General features: G+C 41.9%; 1 protein-coding gene across 5 annotated transcripts; it reads right to left on the bottom strand.

Moving 5' to 3' along the window:
* Positions 1-591: 591 nt before the first annotated feature.
* On the bottom strand, positions 592-16754 carry map3k21 (mitogen-activated protein kinase kinase kinase 21). Of its 5 annotated transcripts, none has more exons than XM_036956108.1 (11): positions 16651-16754; positions 9123-9303; positions 8259-8407; positions 7694-7869; positions 5631-5871; positions 5012-5128; positions 4706-4810; positions 3994-4144; positions 3794-3891; positions 2919-3683; positions 592-2801 (listed from the first exon to the last, which is right to left on the bottom strand). In XM_036956108.1, exons 2-11 carry the CDS (start codon positions 9203-9205, stop codon positions 2407-2409), a joined length of 2280 nt encoding a protein of 759 aa, XP_036812003.1. In that variant the 5' UTR covers positions 9206-9303; positions 16651-16754; the 3' UTR covers positions 592-2406. The 5 variants fall into 5 exon arrangements, with proteins under 5 accessions (XP_036812003.1, XP_036812002.1, XP_021431996.1 ...); XM_036956107.1 differs by having other exon boundaries at positions 16644-16751; XM_021576321.2 differs by having other exon boundaries at positions 14984-16703.
* Positions 16755-17963: the final 1209 nt, after the last annotated feature.

Here is a 17963-nt window from a genome sequence, read left to right as displayed (position 1 = left end):
TATTGCAAACAGGATGCATGTTTTGGATTCTTTTTTTTTCTTCTGTACAGGCTTTCTTTTCACTTTGTCATTTAGGTTACTAATGTGGAGTAACTACAATGTTGATCCATCCAGTTTTCTCCTCACCAGCAACTTGAGTTAGGAAGGACGCCTGTATCTTTGTAGTGATTGTGTGTAATTAATAACTTTACCAATGCGCAAACAGATATTCAATGTCTGCTTTTAAAAATAAATGTTTTTACCCGTCTACCAATAAGTGCCCTTCTTTGCGAGGCATTGGAAAACCTCTGGTCTTTGTGGTTGAACCTGTGTGTGAAATTCACTGCTCGACTGAGGGACCTTACAATTATCTGTATGTATGGGGTACAGAGATGAGGTAGTCATTCAAAAATCTTGTTAAATACTATTGCACACATGCAACTTATTTAGGCTTGCCATAAAAGGGGTTGAATACTTGGTGAATCAAGATATTTCAGCTTTTTATATTTAATTCATTTGTAAACATTTCTAAAAAAAAAAACATGGTATTGGGTGTAGGCCAGTGACACAATTTCAATTGAACCCATTTTAAATTGACTAAACATTTTTGAAAAAGTCTAGGGGTGTAAATACTTTCTGACGGTATGCATTCAGATTTGTTTAGTATGGTCATCTTGAGTTGATTTACATTTCCAGAAAGAACGTGGGGGGTTTCTGAGGATTCATGCTGGTTGAAAGACCTATCATGCTAATCAGCCATTCTTGAAGTGGTTCAAGTATAAAAGAAGGTTGAGGTCAACTGAAGTATTACTTAAAGCCTGTGATTATTAATATGGGGATAAAACAGCACTGGGATTCTGCGGTGTGAACAAAATGTGATAAAACAAGTTTCAAAAAAATAAATAACTAAAGATCTGTAAATGTCTGTCTCAATCTCTTGCACTGTTCTTCTCCCAAGCACAGCAAACACAATGCTAATAAAAAGTATGAAAAAGAAAGCCTTATCAAAGTTGTTGTATTAATGGCAGGCATAACATGTCAGGATATAGCAAGGACCCCATAAATTATCTAGCTATGACAATGTGATCTCAAAGGCAGTGTTTCATTATTTTTTTTTTAAATAAGATATTCTTCCAGTTGTACTGACTTCAACAGCTGACTGGGAGGTACTGTTAGGAATGTTGATTTAAATAAAGAGAAGTACTCCAGATTTAAAATAGTACTACAAAAGGAGATTAACTTTCAATATTTTTTGAAAACTGTATAAACGGGACAAACAAATACTGTACGTTGGATATTTACAGGACAGTTTTACATGTTGCTCGGTACTGATGACTTACATGGGACTGAATATTTAGACGATAACAACTTGAATAGTCTAGGTGCATCAAAAAGGCGGTTCCTGTCAACAAAAAGCTAAGGAATACTGCATCTGTTACTCAAACAAGTATTGGAATATGTTTTTTCAAAATGTCATTCCATCTTTAGGAACAAAGGTGTGAAATAATCAATACTGTAATGATAACCATTCATACAGAATATACATTTATGATAAGCCAAATAAAACACCTTCATACTTTCCCCCCATCCAATCACCATTTCTTTGTTCTTCAAAATAGTGTTTGCACAGGAAGCTAGGTAGACTAAGCCCCCATGTGAATTGGTTTCGAGCCAAATGGTCATATTCCACAAAAAACACAGCAGCGAATAATGCTGAATAGTCTGTACAGTAGTGGGACTGGTTCAGTTGTTTGTAACGCTTGTCTAGTCGTATAGTGGTAAGGTAGTGGCTGACCAGGCCTTGCTTAGTGTTTCAGTGTTGAGACTAGGATCTCCAGTGTTGTTGGTTGCACTGTTACTCTACATCTGTCAGTTGAGCCACATGTTGACTTCCAGACAGAAGTCAAAGATGAGCCAAAGACATTCAATATTACCTCTGACATTGGACAGAACTTGTCCTAAAATAAACACTGTGGCATCTATAAAATAGAATCGATGAACAAAATCAATAGAAAACAAAATAATAACCAGCATTAAATCAAATTGGAGAAAAATATATTTATAGACAAAAGCAAATGAACATTGTTTGACATTTTAAAGTACGCATCATTTTCTAACTTGAGATGCCACGATCCAAACCAGTGTGTGTGCAGAAATGGCGCCATTTTTGCAACAAAAAATGGAATGTGTTCAATCAACCTGATGCTATTGAAATATGTTTTTTCCCCCAATATTAAATTACCAAGCAAAATATTACAGATATAAATAAAAAAGCACAGGTATCATCAAGCAGCAGTGGCCCACATTCAGGTTAAAAAAAACATGAGGGCAGTGGAATGCCCTGGAATGTCAAATAAGAGTTGTTGATCCAACTCAAACGTTAAAGATTCTGCTCTGGTAGCCTGGTAATAAGGCAGCTTATTTCTGCTATGACAAGAACTTTTTCTCTAGTTCGAAGACGGAGGGGCGACTGGGGCTGCTCTGAATTCGGCAGAGGGGCACGGTGCAGTCACGTTTCTGCCCCTCCGTGTCCATGTCAAGCAGAGAGCAGTCCATCTTGACCTCAGCGGAAGAGAGGACGATGTTGAGGCTCCTGGCGCTCTTCTCACCAGAGTAGTGGCCCAGGGAGTAGCTCTTGTTTTGGCCCCTCAAGAGACCCCAGGAGTGGGGTTTGCCACGGAGGGACAAAGGCCGGGGTCTGGAAGCAACAGTCTCCCCACTGGCTGCTCTCTCAGGGGTCTCCTCCCTGTCAGACTTCTTCTGAGAGGTCATGGTGGAAGATTGTCCCGACGAGGTTGTGTGACAGCCAGATGTACCATTAGCTGTGGAAATAAATTAACAGTCAGTTTCATTGCAACAGTTTTGGGCACAGTGGTGTCACCTCACAGCATTAAACAACATTACTGCATTATACAGTCCTGACTGTCACTTTCACTCACTGTCCTGAACGACAGATGAGTTCTTCCTTCGGAGGCTAGAGCCCATGCTCTGAGGCGGAGTCTGCTCTGGGGCTGCAGGCTGGGGGAGGGGCTCGACCTCAGCTTGAGTCCTGCTGCCCGGACCCTGTGGCTGGGAGCCGCTGTTGGGCTGTGCTCTGGGGTCTACCTCCTTCACAGGGATGGGCTCAGGCCCCTCCGCGTCCGACTGCAGGAGGCACTTGGTGGAGTTGCACTCTGAGATGGAGGACATGGAGATGAGGTTGACAGGGCCTTGGGAGCCCGCCGACAAGGATAAGGCTGCTTCCTCCTTGCGAGAGGAACGTCCACAAGGGGGGCTGGTGCTGCGGCGGAAGCGTGTGGCGCGCTGAAACAGACCCTCTTTCTTCTTCTTCTCCACGCTGGGCTGGGGCTCAGGGTCGTCTCCCGGTGGGGCCTTGAGCGTGTCACGCAGGTCGAAGCCCAGCCCCACCGAGGCCAGCATTGAGGCACAGACGTAAAGCACGGTATCTGTCCGGCGGCGAGCTGAGGCCCTCTTCAGACTGTTGGTGGGGGTGTGCTGGGGGGTGGTGCTGGTGGAGCTGGCTGAGGTGGTGCTGGGGTCCTCCAGGCCTTCCCCAGGGCAGCCTCCTGCCGTCCCCTCACCCCCCTGCTGCTGCTCATCCTTCCACAGAGGTAGATCGATGTAGACCTGATTGGGGAACTTCAGTTGCTTTGGTTTGCTGTTGTCCGAGCTATCTGGTGAGCAAATCTCATCTTTATTGGTCCCTAAAAATGAAGGACGAGGACAGAGACAAATAGTCATTGATAAGCTTTTGACAGGGACTAAGAAATGGTATTGTTGTATCTGATTATATTAGAAAACAGATTTCCCTCACCTTGCTGCTCTGCAAACAATGCAGCCAATGGAACGGACTTCTGGGACTTCACCAGACTGGTGGACCAGGGGTTGTTTCCATCAGACAGTGGCCTCACTCTGCCAGGACAAGTCAGTTTCATCAAACAACCCACACAGACACCATGAAGATGACAGAAGAAATACTGAACGGAGATGGAAAGAAACATTAATGTCCTGTACCTTTCAGCACAGTTTCCCCGCTCCTTGGTCTGAACGGAGCTCGGTCCCCACGTTCGCCCCTTCTTCTTAATCCCCTTCTTGACGTCATCAAACTCCTCCGGCTTGTAGATGGTGCTTCGTCCCCATGTCCTGTTGCTCTCGTCCAGAGTCACTGTGATGAAGGAGCGAACATCAGTCAACAACTGGCAGAGTACTCCAATGCCCCAGTGACAAATCTCTGTGAGAGTCCAGGCCAACAGCAGATATATTAGTCTTCAAACACCTGAGTAGCTAAGCAATTAGAGGACTGGATTATTTGAGAAGACAACCTCCACCGCAATAAGAAATATAATCCCTGCAGCTGAACACTGGTTAGGAAATCAAAAAGACCCAGTATTTTGATGTCAATATTTCAAGAACAGGTTGGGTTGCAAACAAAAAAAAAACACCTTCTGTGATAAACATTACAGGTTACAAACAGCCTCTGACGCATCCCAACGTGTTCTTCATTTCAAAGCAAACCCATATTATTATTAGTAGTAGTAAAAACCCTGAAACACCCTGGGATTTTCAGAGGAAAAATCAGTAATGATGATAGTCCATCAAGTTGTCTTAGTAGCCAGAAGCACACAGGCAGCAGCTGGTAGCCCGTTGTTAGAACTTTAGCAGTTGAGAAACACGTTAGCCGGTGCACACACAGCGGCCACATCCCAACAATGCCGCAGTTGCTTGCCTTTCTTCCTAAACCCAGTAGAGGGCTGGCATTCGCTGGTGATATCCACATCCTGGTGATACACATACATACTGCCCCTTCGAATACTGTCAATGCGGGCACACACTAGAGGGAGAAAACATTCACGCAGAACCACATCAGCATTTGGTGAGGGAAGCTTACCCAGTCATAACAGCTATGCCACAATGAAGCACACATAAAAATACTTTATTTGATAGTTACATTGTTTTGTTATGCATTTAACCCAGGTCTGTCGTGTTCCTGTGTTAATGCAGTATGTGGATTGATTGTCTAAGGTGCACTTACACTGGATGGCCCGAAGGCGGGGTATGAGTGTGGGGCTGCTGGGGGGGCTGGAGCTGTTCAGACTCCTCCTCTTGTCCATGGAGGGTGACGCCTGAACCGTGATCTTGTGCTGGAAATCTAGAAAACAGAGACACAGGCAAGGGTGGTTGGTCACTTGTTTAGCTTTTACCATTCGTGTAATCTCTAGTGGACAGACTACGCAACATAAATGGTATCGTAATGTCTGTCAAAAGACTGGGATGCGATGACTAACGAGCAACAGTAGTTCCGGTGCTTTGGTTTTCCATCACTGGTTATTTTGAGATTATTTGGGTGAGGTGGGGCTTTAAGTGGGGGCGGGATTTCAAGCTTTGATTTTAAGTGGAACACTTTTTTGGCTGAGAGTTTCCGTTTAGGGGGGTGGAGACTTTTTTAGTCTTGTTAATATCTTACCTCATACATCTATGAGAAAGACAGAACCTAATTGAGCATTTGAACAAATAACGCAACATTTTTGTTCTGGGTGTCCGAGATTACCATTGGTGTAAAATTTGTTGAACTTTTTTTCTCAACTCGAAGATAGTCTGTCTTTAAGTCAATGTTATCTCGACAAGACAGAAAGCCGGTCAGAAACACCCACCTGACGGGAGGCTGATGCGGTTGCCGTCCTTGAGTTTGAGGCGGCTGCGTTTGAACTTGCCCTTCCTCTTCTTGACGTTGGGCTTGTCCTTGTTGAGCTGGAAGATGAGGATGTTTAGTTCCCTCTCCAGCACGTTGATCTCCCGCTCCGCCAGCTGCTGCTCCCTCCTCTTCAGCAGCTCCTCGTGGGACTTCTGCTGCAGCGCCGCACGCGTCAGCTCCTCCTCACGCGAACGCAGCTCCTACAGGAAGGAAGGAACACATGTAGGAGGGTCACATGACAGACAACTCTGTATAATATACTTTTTCCCCCTACATTTTTCATTTGGTGGGGTGCACGACTCGCCCAAAGTAACAAAATTATAAATTGAGACCAATCGAAGCCGAGGAGGAGGAGGGAGGGAGGGACAGCGATAGGCAGGTGTGCCCACCTCTGCAATACAATGATAGGGGAAACACTGGAAAATTATCCACATCGACAGGTTCTAGACAGGGCATTATTTCCTTATCCCTTCTATCATTTTTGCTAAAAATAATTCACAAATACCTTCCTTGTTTACAGATTTACCTTTGCAAATAACAAAGGTAAATCTGCAGCATAGCAGTGATCAGTGCCCTGGAGCAGAGCCCTGCGTGAAGGAGAGCTCTTTTAAGAGAGGCTGGCCAGCACTCACAGGTTGTAAATCCCAACTGGCTTCATGGAGCTTTGCAGAGACCTTGTGGTGTGTGGGGAAGCGATGACATAGCCAAAGACCACAAGCTAAAGGGGGCCCCTCAGTTGCTGAGGCACAGCTACAGAGTGGTAGAGAGGCATTGGACTGCCTGGCTAAGAGGCTGCCAATGCTTGATTGTCAACTAGGTTGCAAATGAGTAGGGTTAACAAAATCAGTTGATCTCCTCTACAGGGCGGCATTTGCATTTCATGTTCTTGCTTTTGTTTAGGTTCCTCTCATAAAACGGAATAATCCTTAATGAATTACTTCTGCAAAGCAGCTTTACAAACTCACTGAAGTGAAAATTAGATTTATGTTGTGTAACAACGTTGCAACTTGTAATGTTGAAAAACTATATAATCATTTGTGTTAAAAATAACTGAAACAATAGCCCTATATACGTCCGGCAAAAAACGTCACTGAAGTTTTAGAAGAAAGCTGAACCTCATTATACCTACAGTAGGTTTAGACTTATGGTCCCTCATAAATATAGATGGATAAGCGTTTTAGATCATATGCAACCTTTAACAATGGAATGTAGAAACTCACACTGGAGGAACAATAACACACAAACACACACACAATTGTACCTCTGTACATTTCTTGTGGTCAAGTTTCAGTACAATAACTTGTTCTCCAATGTGCTTCTGTTACCTTTTAGAGGTAATGAAATGAACCGGTGTCGTATGGGGAAATAACATGAAGAATTGACATGCTAGACAATCCCTGGAAGAGGTTTGACATATTTCACAATTTGCCAAGTTTGCTGCTTAACAATTCAGCTGAATTTACATGAAAGCGCATTTGATACAGCAATTACAAATCCCATTTGATATAAGAGGAGGGACTAAGGGAAGCAGCTTGTCATATTAACAAGGGGAAATACTTTAAACCATTAACACTAATACCTTATTTTGTTAGACAAGATTAGCTCGCTCCCAGAAATTAACCATTCAAATTATAGCATTTCCTTAACTACAGGTTTATTGCACAGCTGCCTTCCAACCGCTTCTAACCTTATACTTCTCAGTTTATACTTGAGCTATACACCTTACCTACTTAATGAATCAACAAAGGATGAGTAAATTATAAAACAGGACAAATGTACTTAGTGAAAATACAAAATACATTGCACAACATCTTGCACTGTTTCCCGAGTGCTGACATAGTGCCTCTCACGATTCACATCACGGCATTATGTTTGAGATTACATGCCCCTACACTGATCAAATGAACGAAGGCATATGGGGAGGGATGTGACACTTGCTGTTATTACAGATATATGGTCTTAATTTGACCTACATTGTCACAGCAACAAAAGAGTGATCAAATTAAGCTCCTAAACCTGTACCTTCTCCTTTGTCCTGAGCTCGTCAAACATCTCCTGGATCTCCACCCTCCAGTCCTCCTGCATGGAGTGGAAGGAGTCTTGGGGCATAGTGGCCATCACCGCCTCCTCTATGGCTGTCAGCTGCTCCAGGATAGAGGCAAACGACGGCCGGATGTGGGGGTCCTGCTCCCAGCACTCTGAGATAAACAACAATGTGGAACCAAGATTGGGATCAATGTTCTGGAACTAAATCAATACCAATATCTAGTTGTGTGATGTAATTATTATAATTATTTTGAAGTATATATGATTTATTGTCACATACACCAGATAGGTGCAGTGAAATGTGTTGTTTTACAGGGTCAGACATAGTAGTACAGCACCCTGGAGTAAATTAGGCTTAAGTGCCTTGCACAAGGGCCCATCTGCAGATTTTTCACCAGTGTCGGTTTGGATATTTGAACCAGCGACCAAATACACACACAAATGTCCTGGAATGAGAATGTATTATCCTACGAATGTACTTCAGGCAACATGAGTTCTTCAAAAATGGGAACAGATGGATGGTCGGACTTGGTGGGAGCACCTTCCATGAGCTTGGCGAAGGGTTCTGGGCAGGTGGATGGAATAGGGAGGGTTAACTTGTTGACAGCCACACCATAGGCCACAGCCAGCCCATCAATCCCACGGTAAGGTACCTCTCCTGTCAGCAACTCCCATAACAGGACCCCATAACTAGTAGAGAGAACACAGATACAGTGAGCACAATGTCCTAATATTATAACACTATTTTAACACTCAAATTCACATTGCCTAAACCTTTCTTGTTGTGCTTAAACCTGCCATTATTTAGTATTCAACATGTCCATTATTCAAGGACAAGTTCCTCTAAACAGGAACTTGTCCTTGAATAATGGACATGTTGAATACTAAATAATGGCAGTAAAATGTTGTTTACCTGTACAGTGCAAACACAAATGATCCTGTTGAGATTAAGCACCAAGCCTACAGTAATCATCTTTCATAAAATGAATGTTAGCTCCTGATGCATCAGATTGTAGCTACCAGTGGAGGGTGTTCAGGGACACTGTAGGCTATACTGCACATAGTAGTAGTACAGAATGTACAGAAAGTTATCTGATAAAACAGTTTTGGTTTAAACAAAATAACAAATCAAATGTATTTTTATATATATATATATATATTACATCAGCTGATATCTCAAAGTGCTGTACAGAAACCAAGCCTAAAACCCCAAACAGCAAGCAATGCAGGTGTAGAAACACGGGAGAGCACTTATCAGAAATAGGCCGGGACAAATGTTTATAAATGTATCATGGAGTATCATGGTGCCACCTTTCCAAATCATAATTTCCTAAAAACCCTATTGATTCCAGTCTGACTGTGTTTGGAAAAGAGAGTGGAAGGAGCGTGCTGTTATTTTTTTTACCTCCAGACATCGCTGCCTTTGGAGAAGAGGGAGGACTTGATGACTTCGGGGGCCATCCATGAGTACGTGCCAGCAGCACTCATCTTGGTGGTGTTATGCCACTCTCTGGCTAGGCCAAAGTCTGTGATCTTCAAAGTCTTCCTTCCAATGTCATCGTTCTCTATTTTTTCAAGCAACAAAACTAGGTAAAAAGTAGAGGACAGAGGAGAGGGTTGGTTTGGCGACACACAATGGGATATCTTCCAGGTGTAAAAACAAATTTGAAAAATCTGCTTTTTCATGGGTGGTGTGTTCGGCTTTTTCAAGATGACAGCATTATAATAGATCTGTCCCCAGGTCTTAAACATTCTTTATACTGATACATACAGAACCTGTCTATAAGGCAAAACCGAACACACCACCCTTTAACTGAATGAATAGGCTAGAAACAGTATGAAGTGTTCTCAGAGGACTGCAGTTTTTGCTTTATTTAAAGACTAATATAAAGCACTTTGTGCGATTCAAACAATATAAATATGCAGTGAAACCCGATTACTACTCCTCTAATTTAGAAGACATTCTTCCTCATGGACATATAGACAATATGGATATTACATACTGTACCCAAACTATAGGCCTAGCTAAAGAAGGGAGGCCATTGTTTACTTTGGCAGGTGTGCCACCCTCTACTTATTAAGAACCTATTAACATTGGCATTCACCCCAGGTTTGGACACCTGTTGATTAAAGAGAATGTGTAACAGTCTCTAAGACTGGGGGTGGTTGCCTGAAAGTCAGATATCAGCTCATTCTGTCCTTGACTCCTCCATATCAATACCATATCCAACTTGGCCAAGCTAACAAAACACCATTATCTAAAAACTACAACACATATTTAATTTTACAAGGGAACACTTTTAACTTTCCCATGCCCTGAATGTTAATAATAATCTACTCCAGAATAGAGCATAAAGTAGATAAGGACAGCCAGAAGAGACCTTGACTCTACTGCCAGCTCACAGTCACTGACTTGCCAAATGAGAGGGTGACAAAGCACACAACATAGGCTACATCTGGAGGGTAATGTAACAAAATCACAGTGGACAAGGATAGCAACAATATTGTGGAGAGCTATGGCAGTGTAAGATTATTTTTGTCCTTATTTGTGTGTTATTTGTAGAAGATAAATATACTGTAACTGACATAGCAACAACCTTCATTTAGATTGAAATATGTTCCTTAGAGTGGCACAATTTTCAAGTAGGCTTATAGGAAGAAACTAGGCCTATTCCTAAATGTGACATTTGGCATTCCATTTCAAAACAGGTTTTTCTGGCTTAATGAGAGCCTATAAAATACAGCGGTTTCATCTCATTGTTCATGATTCTATAAAATCTGATTAGGCTAGTTACCCGACATAACTCTATATTTTTCCCAAACAGGATACAGAAAAGTGGTATGTTCATTGATAACAGACTCCCTGATTACATGATATACTAATGCTAACCTTTCCCTGAATGCTGGTCCAAACCTCTGAATACAAGTCGGGTTGACATAGGCTGTATTTCAGTGAGACGCCCATGGCACATTTCAGGCCTTTAAAGGAGTTTCCTCAGATGTGGATGTCGGAACCTGAGCTCTGCCATAGTAATTAACATGATTCAGTAGCAGGGAGGGGAGCAAACCACAGCCTAAAGGACTAGACCATCTTTAAAAACCAATTTGTTGAGTATTTCTAACATAGACTAGACCTATAGTTGGTCTATTTGGCCGTAGGCCTGGGTGGCACTGAGAAAAATGTCTTTCCCCTTGTTCTTTTTCAGACCATTTCCCTTGTGTTTCTACCACATTATATAAACAAAAGAGTTAGCCTTAAAAGGTACCAGCTGAAGGTGATAATTTGTAGACAGAACACTGGGTTGAGTCAGTCAGGTTTTCTCCAGCTGTTGGGCTATTCAAGATGCTGGATAATAGGCAGTTCTTTGGTGGCAATATTTTTTTTTTTAAATCCAGTTCTCCTTTCAGAAAAAAAAACTACAGTAAGCGAACTACTCATTATTCTGGTTAATTGCAGGGAAGTAAAAAAAAAAAAGTTTCCTTGCAATCTATAGTAATGCTTAGCTTACTTAAGCCCTCCTCTGTAAGGGCATATATATTTACAGTAACAATTGTATAGGTTAGGGTGTAAACTTGAGCGCTAGGCGCAAAAATAGCCATGACTTGGATACACAAAATAACACTGTGTGCACTCCAACAGGGCACTATTGTTACCTCCATTCTGGAGCGAGATTCTTGACATTCTTTAACCTTTGCATCTCTGTGCCCGAAACTACAAAATTAAAGTGTTATGAGGGCTGGCAAGAGGCCAAGTTTCAGTGTGCTCTGCACTGCCTGCCAATGAACATTGCATCCATCTACAGTACCTCTCTGCTCTCCAGCTCCAATCAGCAAGAAGGAATAACCTCTTGTAAAAATTTTTTTTTAGAAGAATTTAAAAGTTGCAGCTGTTTTGGAGATTAAATATAATGAAATTAAGCCTTTCAGACCTGGGAGTCTGGGCATTCTTGTGGCTGCTGTCACCTAGCAACTAGTGCTTGACCACTCCATTGTGCAAACTTATGTTAAGCTTTTGCCCCTCATTAGCGGCATTCCTCCTTCGACCGAGGTATTAAAAGATTAAGACACACAAAGACACACAATTTCACTGACTTTTTGATAATCCCTTAAAATAATCATTGATCAAATCAGTGTGTAGTACTACACCAAGTAAATTGTGGGTTGATCAGTTCTGAAGGTGAAGGTAGTTGGGTCGTGAAAGTTTGTGCACTGCATTTTGCCTCATCTTACAACACATGCTCAAGACAAACATTCACAACAATATCCCACAGATGAATTGCCCTCTGGGCTCCCTTATTTGTGGCTGGTGTCCTAAGTAACTGGTTTAAACAGAAAGTATATAGTTCCCAGTGGGGGTCAGTGGGTAAATTTAGTGAGCCCCTTAGACAAACACATTTCCCCCCAATTAAATTCAGCAAGCCACCAGTGCTGTCTGTCACAATAATGTGGAAAGATACACATACTAACTTGTGTTAGCAGTGCAGTGCTGCTTGGGGGTGGGGTGTGAGCCAGTGTCTATTGTCCATTTAACATGTGCTACCCGAATAGCTGTTCAATAGAAGAGGTTGGGTTTGCCCACACCCCCACATCTGACAGTACTATGTAGACACGTGTAGGAATCCCCGGTGAAAACAAAAATACAGCTAAATGAATTGACGAACAAGGTTCACCTTCTGAGAAATCTGAACCTGATAAGACAAGCCACTATCGGTATACCGCAGAACGGACACTGTGCCAAAATCATGTTTCACACAACACAGCGGTGATGTCTCACTCTGAAGTACATAGACACAGTCATAGTAAACTAAAAAATGTTCATGCATTATTTAGAGGGACGACTCAGAGGCCTCAAAAGCCCCACCAAGGTTTGAGTCTAAATATTCTCACCAACTGAAAAACATGCCTAAAACCCAACTGTAGCAAGGGTCAGTTCTAGAATCTTCATGTTTTCTAGTGGCTCAGTTTGGGTTGGTTCTTGCAACACCGGGATTGTGGGTTTGATTTTCACATGGGCCATATAAGCCTAATATGAGAGGCTTAGGAAAATGACCATATTATCATTACAGTTGTGAGCGCCAACATTGAAACAGCACTCATGTAATTTAGGAGCACATACATGGTTTGAAGTTGAGTGTTTAGTAAATCAGGGGCTTAATTTGAGACAATATTTCTGGGGTGTTGGGGTTAGGGACCCCAGCTGAGCAAACGTTGATCTTCACATCCTCTCAAGGGTCCCCCCCCTGCATACAAAGACCCAAGGATCTGGGTTTCTGAGGATCAGCCACATGCCTAACAGAACGACAAGCAGATGGAGAGCTCTCAGCTGCTTGTACAGGCCTCTGAAGTTCATAGGGGTGACCGAAAAGGACAGAGTTGGGAGAGGGAAAGTTGCCTGTGTACTGTGGAAATTAATGGAATGCGGAGATGGTGCAATTTCATAGCAGCAATGATTCTGCACTTCCCAAAGGCAGACTGACGTATTTGGGTTAGAATGTAAAACATTACTGCTTTGGCCAACTTAAATTAAATCTGTAATATGTAACTTTTTGGGCAACCTGACCAAATTAGCATAGACATGTGTTATAGATCTGTCATTCGCAATGAAAGCAAGTCTAAGGGGTAAATCTGTTCTATGTGCACTATTTCTATGCTTCCAGTTAAGTTTCGTATTTGCGTCTTAATTTTGGTTTTGTACACCAGCTTCCCAGCTGAAAATACAATAGTTTTGTTTAGTGAAAAGATATTGCACAGCAGTTTAGAAGATAAGATGATTCTCTACACTTGCTTGTTTTGTAACAAACTGAAATTAGGCCAACTATTATAATTTTAGCAACCCGGAAATGGCAGAGCGATTTCTGCATTTTGCACCTTTAACTTAATGTATTGTCACAGAGTTTTCGTTCAATTATGTCACGCAATATGGGACAGATACTGTACCAATACTTTTGGGGATCACATTTTGTTTCGGCTCCGTACTCTGTTCTTGGGATTTGAAATGATACAATGACTATGGAGGTTAACATGCAGATTGTCAGCTTTAATTTTAGGGTATTTACAACCATATTGGGTGAACACTTCTACATTCATATGGAAGCTACCATGATTACGGATAGTCCTGAATCAATCGTGAATAATAATATATACTCAAAACATGCTAATGTCTCACCATTAAAATATCAGGGGAGGTGAGCATTTTGGGGGGGGGGTATGATATTTGTACGTGTAAATTTTAAGCTCATCATTATTCCCGATTCATTCAGGACTATCCATAATCATGGTAGCATACACATTAATGTAGTGTTTAAAAATATACTATTTACAATAAAAGTGACTCTAAAATTAAAATACATTACTTACCATTCATTGCTATTGGGCACAAAATAATCAGAAACAACCACAAACAGTTTGTCAAGTCACAAGCTTGATGCAATCATTGCCTGCTATTAATGTGGTATTAAATACTAAACTTGTGACTACTTTAATACACTTAAGTAAATTTGACCCAATACTTTTAGTCCTCTAAAATTGGGGGGGGACAATGTTCAAAAGGTGCTATAATTTATAAACGGTTCACCCGATATGGATGAAAATACCCTCAAATTAAAGCTGATTGTCTGCACTTTAACATCATTGTAATTGTATAATTTCAAATCTAAAGTGCTGGAGTAGAGGCAAAACATGTTTCACTGCCCCAATACTTTTGGAGCTCACTGTGTGACAACAAGTATGACAATAGTCATCTTTCAACATGCCACTGTGGCCAGGTGTTTGATTGATTCGTGAATGAATATGATCATCATCCTCATCATGTTCAAGCATATCATTAATGTGGGATTAGCATAAGAGGGTTTCAGAGAGTTTGTGTGATAGTTTGAACAGGGAAAGTCATGGCGGAGAAGACCTTGCTCTGGGTTCCACAAATCATTCCTTCAAATGCCAACCGTCAACTCTCAGTTGCAGGCCTATCTACAACGTGCATGCAGTGTCACCTGAAGTTTAAGTACAGCAGCTGAGCTAACATTACAATAGCATTCTAGGCAGCTTTCCTAATCAGACAACGTGCAAAACCCAACATTTCTTGGTGCTAGGAGATATGTTTGTCAGTTTTACAATGATAGTAAAAGTGTATTCATGAGCCTTAGGGTAATGTTTTAGTTGGTAGAGGAGATTGTTGACCATTCCTATGGCCATGCTCAGATTCTCATCTGTTCTGAAAAGTGATGGGTGGCTATTTTGAGCAGATGGTAATATTGTTATGTTGCTTACTGTTGCAGGATTTCAGGTCACGGTGAATAATGGGCACAACAGCCTCCTCGTGTAAGTAGTGCATGCCCCTGGCGATTTGAACAGCCCAGTTGACAAGAATGTGTGGGGGTATCCTCCGGCCTGTCAAAGCCCGGTTAAGAGTCCCTCCACGAGCATATTCCATCACCAAGCAAAGGTTCGGCTCCTCAAGACAGACACCTTCAAGTTTTATTATATTGGGATGTTGTAGCATGGAGAAGAGCTTGGCCTCTTGTTTAACACCATCCGAAGTTGCAGTAATGTCTTCGTCAGGATCCTGTCGGGCTGCCTTTACAGCAACCTCTTGGTCCTTCCATGCCCCTCGGTAAACTTTACCGAATCCCCCGACACCAATGATTTCCTCTAAAACGAGTTCACTAAAATCTATTTGCACGGGAGTACTCGGACGCTCCCGCACCCCTACAGTGCTACCGTCGGGAAGTCTGTAAATTGCAGGTTGATAAGTAACATAATTCGCAGGGAAAATCCCAACTCGGTGGTTAATTTTACCCGTCCACCATCCTTCATCTCCCGAGATCGCAGCATCCTTCGAGAGGACCTCAACCACGTCCCCCCGCCGCAGACTAAGTTCGTCTTCTCCAGTACTTCCATAGTCAAACACAGCCGTCCACAGCGACCGGGAAAGAGGAGCAGAATGAGCCCAAGCTCTTGCGTTGGGGGAATCTGTCCAGTCATGCTCTCCAGTGTCTGTCGGTCGCCCCTCACCGTTTGGGAAACCAACCTTGGAAACATCCATTTCTCGGTGTCTGTAGCAGAACCATAGGGTGCAAAGCTGCTGCAAAATCAAACGACCTCTACACTCATTGGAATGCTCGTGAATCGTTCAGAACGATTTCACAAATGGTCAAGACGGTCCCAACATGGTATTCCAATGTCCTGGTAAGACACGTTTGCCACTTTCCTCCACGTCGCCACTCTGGTCAAGTTTATTTGTGGATCAACTTCTGAAACGTAACTATTCATTTAGTTAACTAGTAACGTTACCTAGTTCGAATGCTAAGACTAGCTAGCTAGTCACCTTTAAAGTTACGCTAGTTTTAAGGAAAACAAGGCACATTTATGTAGCTAGCTACTTATCAGGGTGTACGTGGACGTTGACCCAGTTCCACTACGGACAGTGAAAAATAACCCCCAATTACTGCTAGCTAGCTTAGTAACTAGAAAAAACCCATACCTACAGTAGCTGTGCTAACGTTAGCTCCTGAATTATCTAGCAGGCTATGAAGTTTAAGTGCCAAAATAGTAACGTTACCTGCACATTCAGTCGAAATAAACTTGGGTTTAACACCAGAAACATACGCCAACAGTAGTAGTTATATCATTGTTGGTAACCGAGCTACGTTTTCATCTAACTTTTAGCTGGCAAGTTTAGCTAACGTTAGTTTAATCGCTCTCCAAACCTTTAGTTAGCTAGCCCATTCTTTACGCTAGCTAGCTTAGGTCGTCAGCCCATTGACACTTTAAAAAGTTTGAATATAAATGCAGCTAATGTCTTGTCAGTATGAATCCTCGTGTAGCCAACAATACGAAGTTTTAATGATTCGCTAGGATCCGAAAGATAACCAAACGTTCCATCAACTTTCCTCAGAACAATCTGCACGGCACCCGATATCGCTCTTACTACACACACTGGGCTGCCTGAGCAGCGGGCTGGTCCTGTTGGGAAGTTTTCTCGCTCGCTCCAGTTTAGCTCGTGAACACGCAGATTGGTGGATTTCCCCTCACGTGACATGAATGTCTTTACAGGAAAACAAGGGGAGGAGCCTCCGTGTGCAGAAGAGTGCGCGCAGTGATGGCATATTATGCCATATTATTGATGACAGCAGTAATAATGAATTACATTGCTGCCATGTGTAAAACCATTATCTCATGAGCACCAACACGACAATCACAACTTCAACCAAACAGATATAACTGTTGATTAATTATACATGAACTAGCCTACATTCATTTTGTCTATAAGTTAGGCATATAATTAATTGCTAATACTGTCTAGGATGTTATGGCAGAATTGGGGGGAGCTGTTGTAACTTCTCAAGGGTTATCTTATTTGTTTTGTGTTGGACTGTGATGTTATGCATTTCATAGAGTCCTATTAGCACTGCACCCTAACACTAATACTGTGTTCTTGAACTGTTGCTTGTATCAAATGACTGTTGTGTAAACAATATGATAGTTTTATCACCTTATTAACCTTTTAAGACCATCTTTTTGAACTATTACTTGTGAATAGCTGTTTGTTTTTTTCAACTATTACTTGTGAATTTTTGAGGGCCTGTAAAATTCCCACTGATCAGCGGGACACGTTTTGTTTGTGGGTTTTGACAACGGCTACTGTTATTGTCATGTTCGATGGGGACGTTGCATGATTCGTGGCCTATCTATGCTTTACATTCAATCACCAAGATGATACTTTTTTCTTTCAATAATATTTTAAAAAATATATAATATCAGTCCCAAAGAATAGAGATTTTTTTTGTTGTTGTTGCTTTAGAGTCAATAATAAATGTGAAACGATGTCAATAACCATAAGGTCGATTCAATTCAGGATCAGCTCATAAACCGCATGAGGGTTTATGAGGGTTTAGTTTTAGTGATGCAGCACCGTATAGCTAGAGTGGCTGCTGCTCGTGCTCTCTCACGAGCTGCGCATCTGGACCAGTGATGTGTATAAACCCTGGAGGACTAACAGGGGGCGCTGTATTGAAGCCATCGCGTAGCCATCTTGGTACTCCTTCGTAAAACATGTTTTTGTTTGTTGAAGCGATAGAAATGCATGTATTAATGTCTACATTCGTTTTAGACACGTGTATTCTATTACAGACACCTTAATGCACACTTTTGAATTAAATTATGTGAGCTTAATATAAACAAATATGTTTTTGTTGTTGTTGAGATTACTAATGTTACTGTCCCCACTACAAAAAACGTGTACTTAAAT

The sequence above is a fragment of the Oncorhynchus mykiss genome, chromosome 20 (genome assembly GCF_013265735.2).
Source record: "Oncorhynchus mykiss isolate Arlee chromosome 20, USDA_OmykA_1.1, whole genome shotgun sequence".
NCBI lineage: Eukaryota > Metazoa > Chordata > Actinopteri > Salmoniformes > Salmonidae > Oncorhynchus > Oncorhynchus mykiss.
Note: the sequence above shows the minus strand (reverse complement) of the source record. Positions and strands in the feature narration are given on the sequence as shown.

What these genes read in the sequence shown, in the direction of transcription:
- map3k21 (XM_021576321.2), bottom strand. Translation starts at nt 15,758, where the DNA reads ATGGATGTTTCCAAGGTTGGTTTCCCAAACGGTGAGGGGCGACCGACA. An exon ending in CCGCATCAGCCTCCCGTCAG is followed by an intron (nt 5,129 to 5,630) that starts GTGGGTGTTTCT and finishes TCTGTTTTCTAG; the next exon opens with ATTTCCAGCACAAGATCACG. An exon ending in CCGCCTTCGGGCCATCCAGT is followed by an intron (nt 4,811 to 5,011) that starts GTAAGTGCACCT and finishes TTCTCCCTCTAG; the next exon opens with TGTGTGCCCGCATTGACAGT.